This window comes from Carassius gibelio, chromosome B8 (assembly GCF_023724105.1).
Source record: "Carassius gibelio isolate Cgi1373 ecotype wild population from Czech Republic chromosome B8, carGib1.2-hapl.c, whole genome shotgun sequence".
Taxonomy (NCBI): Eukaryota; Metazoa; Chordata; class Actinopteri; order Cypriniformes; family Cyprinidae; genus Carassius; species Carassius gibelio.
The window spans coordinates 25,514,238-25,520,260 of record NC_068403.1 but is presented as its reverse complement, the minus strand read 5'-3'; the positions used below and the strand labels follow the sequence as shown (position 1 = coordinate 25,520,260).

Here is a 6,023-nt window from a genome sequence, read left to right as displayed (position 1 = left end):
TCCTTTTCAACATCCACGTCCTCTTCCTTCGCCTGCGAGATTAAAGGCACAGAATATTAGCACATAAACACTTCATAACTTACTGCTGAGTGCATGTTCTCACAAAACCATAGGCACTGTAATAAAATCATTCTCCCAAAAATGTGAATTCTGTCATTTACACACCTTCATGTCATTCCAAACGTGCATGACTTTCTTCTGTGAAATGTGAAATGATCTTTTAAAGAATGTTGGTTACCAACCAGCTTTGCTTCCCATTGACATCCATTGTGTGGCCAAAAAGTACAATGGAAGTCTATGAGAAGCAAAACTCTTTGGTTGTCCATGTTTTGCAAAATTTAGAAGAAAGAAAGTCATACAGGTTGGGAACAACTTGAGAATTGTGTTATCGTTGCTCACTCTGATTTCTGAGCAGATGATCCGTTCTTAACTCCTCACCTGCTCGACTCCTTCCACCTCGGGAACGTAGAACTGCAGCATGTTCTGGATGCCGCTCTTCAGCGTGATGATGGAGCTGGGACAGCTGGTGCAGGAACCCTGCAGCTTCAGCTTTACAATACCATCCTCAAAACCACGATACAACACATCACCTCCATCCTCCTGCACCGTGGGCCTGAAGTTCACATGCAGTGTGACATCACATCTAGTGCTGTGAATCTCCACTGATGCTCTTCTTGACATGAGTGTGAGTGAGCAGGAATATTCTTCCAGAAAGTTCATTTCCATGTGTTTTTGGCTTTTTGTTCAGACTGAGATGGCTGTTTCGATGCTGTCTCTGTCTCTCTGCCTGTACATGAAGGTCCATGTAGCTTTCTTTCTATCCCTCATTATATTGCAAAATAAAATCATCTTAGATTCATGACATTAATGCTCCAGTGTGCTTGTTTTTCACTGAACACATGGTATTCAGAAAATGTAATATCTAACAGTTTTAAAAAAGCAAAGCATTCAGATGTGGATCGATTGTAATCTCACTGTGGGGTTAGAGAGGAGAGTAATGGGAAAGTTTGGTTAAAATGACAGACAGACATGTTTGGTGCCTTTTAAGACCAGAAGAGGGAGACATTTAGTATATTATGTGACTGTTCGAACTAAATATGCAAAATAAAATACATAAATACAAATGAAACGATTATTCTAAGAAATTAGAAATTAAATCTACATTTGCATACATGCTAGTATGTTTATTAGTGCAGTTGTTGAGTATCTTGATTGTTTATCTTGTAAAGTACTATGTTTCCGTAGTCTGATGGCAAAAACTGAGAGACTCAGGAGTTTCCTCCCCCAGGCCATCAGGCTCCTAAACTCAAAACCAGCCTCTTAACATCTTCATGTCTCCACCTAATATTCACTTTATCAGTAAGATCTTCATCATTCACTACCTCACATTGACATACTGACAGTGTCACCCTGTTTGCACATTTGCCTCTTGTACATTCCCGTGTATCTTAATATTTAAGACTACTGTATAATGCACATTGTACATCCCTATGTATCTTAATATTTAAAACTACAGTTTACTTTCATGCACATTTTTTTGCGTTCTATATTTAATTCTACAGTATCCATCTTATTTTATTCTTTCATAGCTATATTTATGTATATTTTAATCTGTGCTGAAGTTTGGGGTCAGTTGTTTAAATTCCTTTATTTATTCTTAAAATAAATGAATGCCTTTATTTAGCAATAACAAATGCAAACTTGACAGTAAAGAAAAGGTATCAGAATTTTAACATTAAGGTGAAAACCTTCCTACGTTGAGTGTATCACAACAGGAGGACTTAGATTTGCCTATTAGTTCACAGGAGATACTGGATGCAATTAAGACCCTATACCATCAGGTAATTCCCCAGGCCAAGATGGGTTTACAGCAGAATTTTTTTAATGCTATGCAGAAGACCTATTACCATTATTTGAAAATATGCTTACAGAAGCATTTAAATCTGGCAAATTACCCTCCTCCTTAAACCAAGCAATTATCTCTCTTATTCTCAAAAAAGAAAAGGACCCGACTGACTGTAAAAGCTATCGTCCAATAAGCTTAATATCTGTGGATTGTAGACTTTTATCTAAAATACTTGCAAATAGATTGGATAAAACACTTGGGTCACTTATCCACCCTGATCAGGTGGGCTTTATTAGACAGAGAAATTCTTCTGATAATGTGAGACGCCTTATAAATATTATGTGGTCAGTGAGGGACTCCAACGATCCAACAGCAGCTATCTCACTCGACGCTGAGAAAGCGTTTGATAGGCTAGAATGGAGGTACATGTTTCATACGCTTAAATCATTTGCTTTTGGTCAGACTTTTCTCAGATGGATAGATATTCTTTACAAAGACCCACAGGCCGCAGTGAGAACAAATGGTTTGATTTCCTCTTATTTCACACTTCATAGAGGCACCCGGCAGGGCTCTGCATTATCGCCAGGGCTTTTCTGTTTAGCTCTCGAGCCTCTTGCGGCAGCCATTCGCAAGAATCAGAATATTCAGGGAGTCAAAATTAATGAGTCTACACATAAGCTTCTGCTTTACGCGGACGACATTTTGTGGCTTGCTTCGGATCCAGCCAGATCAGTCCCAGCATTATTGGACGTTATTAATTCATTCTCAAAGATATCAGGGTATAAGGTTAACTGGTCCAAGTCAGAGGCCCTTCCATTGACGTTATACTGTCCAAGAACTTTATTTCAGGCAGGGCTGTTTCAGTGGCCTAGTGAAGGCATACAATATCTGGCTATTCTCTTTCCTCACCAAATTGATAAAATAATCAAAAAGAATTTGAATCCACTCTTTAATAAAATTTAATTGGATACATATAGATGGTCATCACTATTTTTATCATTATGGGGAAAGGTCAACGTCCTGAAGATGAATTGTATCCCGAGGTTGAATTATTTGCTGCAATGCCTGCCTATTACAATACACCACAAATACTTTAAAAGATTTGACCAAATTTGCAAAAAGTTCTTATGGAATGGTACATGTGCAAGGATAAAATTAGAAAGGCTACAGGTGCCAATCAATAAGGGTGGCATGGGCCTCCCCAAACTAGCCCTGTATCATTATGCATTCTGCTTGAGACATATAGCTCAGTGGACACTGCCACCTGAGAGAGCTCCTCCCTGGTTTGAGATCGAACAGAGATTATTTTCACCACTTTCCCCTATAAGTGCTTTGTCTAGCAATATACCCTCCAAATTAAAATCTCACCCCATCATATCCAACCTCTGTAATGTTTGGAAGAAGTTTTCTAAAGCTTTTAATATTAAAGTTTATCTTAATTTTGAATCCTGCATTTGGAATAATCCAACCTTACGTGTTAATAAACATTCTCTTCTATGGAAAGATTGGGTAGAAAAAGGAATTATTACACTTGCAAGTCTGTATGAGAGGGATAATATAAAATCATTTGAAAGGTTAGCAGGTGAATACAATTTGCCCAGAAATAATTTTTGGAAGTATCTTCAAATGCGTCACCTGCTAATTGCTGTCATAGGGAAAGGAATAGAACCTCAGCAGTCAAACCTTCTTTCTCAGATTACGAAAATAATGGGTTTGGGGCATGAAGCTGCTATCTTTTATGCGATGTTATTTCAACAGACAGTTACCATATCTTATGCAACAATGTTAACTTGGTCGGCAGATTTGAACATTGATGTTGCACATAAAGAATGGGATCGTATCTGTGAAAACATTAAGAGGGTTTCAAGAGACATTAAAATTAGACTAATACAGTTTAAGATCCTTAATCGATTTTACTGGACTCCGACTCGGTTGTTTAGGCTGAAGCTGAGAGATAATGCAGACTACTGGAAGTGCTGTAGTTCAGAAGGGTCTCTGTTTCATTTGCTTTGGGAATGTCCCGTGATTCAGAATTTTTGGCTAAAGATTCATGATCGCATTGAAAATATTACCCGGACTGGTCTGGAGTTCTGTCCGAGGTTGTATGTTTTAAATGATCCACAGATGACATCGAACTGTGGAGCAGCGGACTTTATTCAGACTAGTATAATGGTAGGAAAACAAATAATAATGAGAAACTGGAAGAACCCAGGGGAGCCCTCTTTTCAGGAGTGGAGTACGGAACTGGCAAAAGTGGCATCATACGAAAAAATTTCTTTCAATATTAATGACAGGACAGAAAAATATGTGGTGAAATGGGGAAAATATGTGCAATATCTTGCTACTAGATGAGAATGTGGTGCCTGTTGAAAAAAAAAAAAAAATATATATATATATATATATATATATATATATATATATATTTTTTTTTTTTTTTTCTAGTCTTATATGATTTTTATTATTTCTTTTTGTTTATTTTTATTTATTTGTGTACATTTAAAATGTATCATCACTATGGGATACATGTCAAGATGTTAATTGTGAAGTTGACTACAATGTTGATTATTTTTTTTTTTTTTTTTTTTTTTTTAATAGTGATGTTTAAAAACTTAATAAAATACTAATTATAAAAAAAAACATTAAGGTGAAAAACTGTTTTCATCATTGATGATAAATATTAGAATGATTTCTGGATGATGTTAATGATGCTGGATAATCAGCTTTGATCACAAAATATATAAATAACAAATATATTACAATATTACAAAGTACTTGCCCCAAACGTATGAATGGAAGTATAAATATTCTGTTTGAAATTTACTGTAAACCTGAATTAATATTTAATTTAGATTACTGTATTAATTAGCATCTTTCTAATAATAGCTTACATTAATGTTACAAGTACTACAGCAAAAATATAATTCACAATTATTATTAACAGAGTTATGGAACAATAATTAATGGTTTCTTCTCAAGTGTTGGTGTTGTGAAACAGGCTGTAAGACAGAAAAGTGTGGTTTCCTTTAGATGTGTCCTCACTGCTCGTGGCAGCATTTGTTATGATCACTCACTGTTGCCAAAACAAGGCCCTCTTGTGTGTGTGTGTGTGTGTGTGTGTGTGCCCATGGGAGAACGTCAAACCCAACCCAAAGTACTTATGGCACAGAGTTTTTCCACAATGTCACTTTAAATCAAATTGTTACCTATAAACGATAGTTTCCATGAAACCTCTCTCCTTCTCTCTGTCAGTGTAGTTACACTCCCTGAAAATCAGGAGAAAGAAACACAATCCAGATGGGAAGCATTACAAAATTTTTCCCCATTCAAAACCATTTATCATAACTCTTCACAGCTCCTTATGGTCTTATTTTTTAAACCGTAAATAGGAAAGAAATCATAGAAGGAAATGGAGGAAATTACAGAATTCACAGAAATAGTCCTAAATACAGTCCCCCAAAAACTTATTGTGGCAGTAACAAGGTGCAGTCAGTGATGGTATAAAATGTTAATACTATGGAGTTGTATCAGTACTGAATGACTGGCATATGGGTGAATCCCATGAACCTGTCAAGAACAAATCATATTAATTCTTAAGATTTTTTTTTTTTTTTTTATGTTACTACCGTATGTATGTAACATGTATCCAATAGTTTATTTTATTTATGTTATGTTTATATATATATAGTTTATTATTATTATGTTTATTATATACAGTATATATATATATATATATATATATATATATATATATATATATATATATATATATATATATATATATATTATCATTTGATGCACATTTATTGTTAATAATGATGTCGATTTTACTCACTTTTAGTTTGACTGTTTTTTATTACATTTTTATTTTAAAACAGTAAAAATACATATCGCAATGATAACACACACAACTCAAAAGCTTAAAAGAAAGTAAAACAATGACGATAATGAGAAATTTCATGGAATAACGAAAAAGTTAAAGTTTTAATATATATGTATATATATTTTTGCATGGTTTTGTATTTTTTTATGTCTCTCATATAAAGATATATAAAAAAAATAGTTTTAGTTTTCCACTGCAGATATAAACTGGGGCAGCTGTGGTTTCCCTTTTAAAACTGGTAAAACTGTTTTTTTTTACTTCTGCTCTGCTGACTGAAGATTTCACCGCTCGCAGCTA

The 6,023-nt window shown here is 34.8% G+C and overlaps 1 protein-coding gene across 1 annotated transcript; it reads right to left on the bottom strand.

Moving 5' to 3' along the window:
• Nucleotides 1-372: 372 nt before the first annotated feature.
• Nucleotides 373-720, bottom strand: LOC127964197 (NFU1 iron-sulfur cluster scaffold homolog, mitochondrial-like). Its single transcript, XM_052564337.1, has one exon. The coding sequence runs from the start codon at nucleotides 718-720 to the stop codon at nucleotides 427-429; it is 294 nt and encodes a 97-aa protein (XP_052420297.1). The 3' UTR covers nucleotides 373-426.
• Nucleotides 721-6,023: the final 5,303 nt, after the last annotated feature.

Coding starts and splice junctions, on each gene's coding strand:
- LOC127964197 (XM_052564337.1), bottom strand. CDS start 720: ATGAACTTTCTGGAAGAATATTCCTGCTCACTCACACTCATGTCAAGA.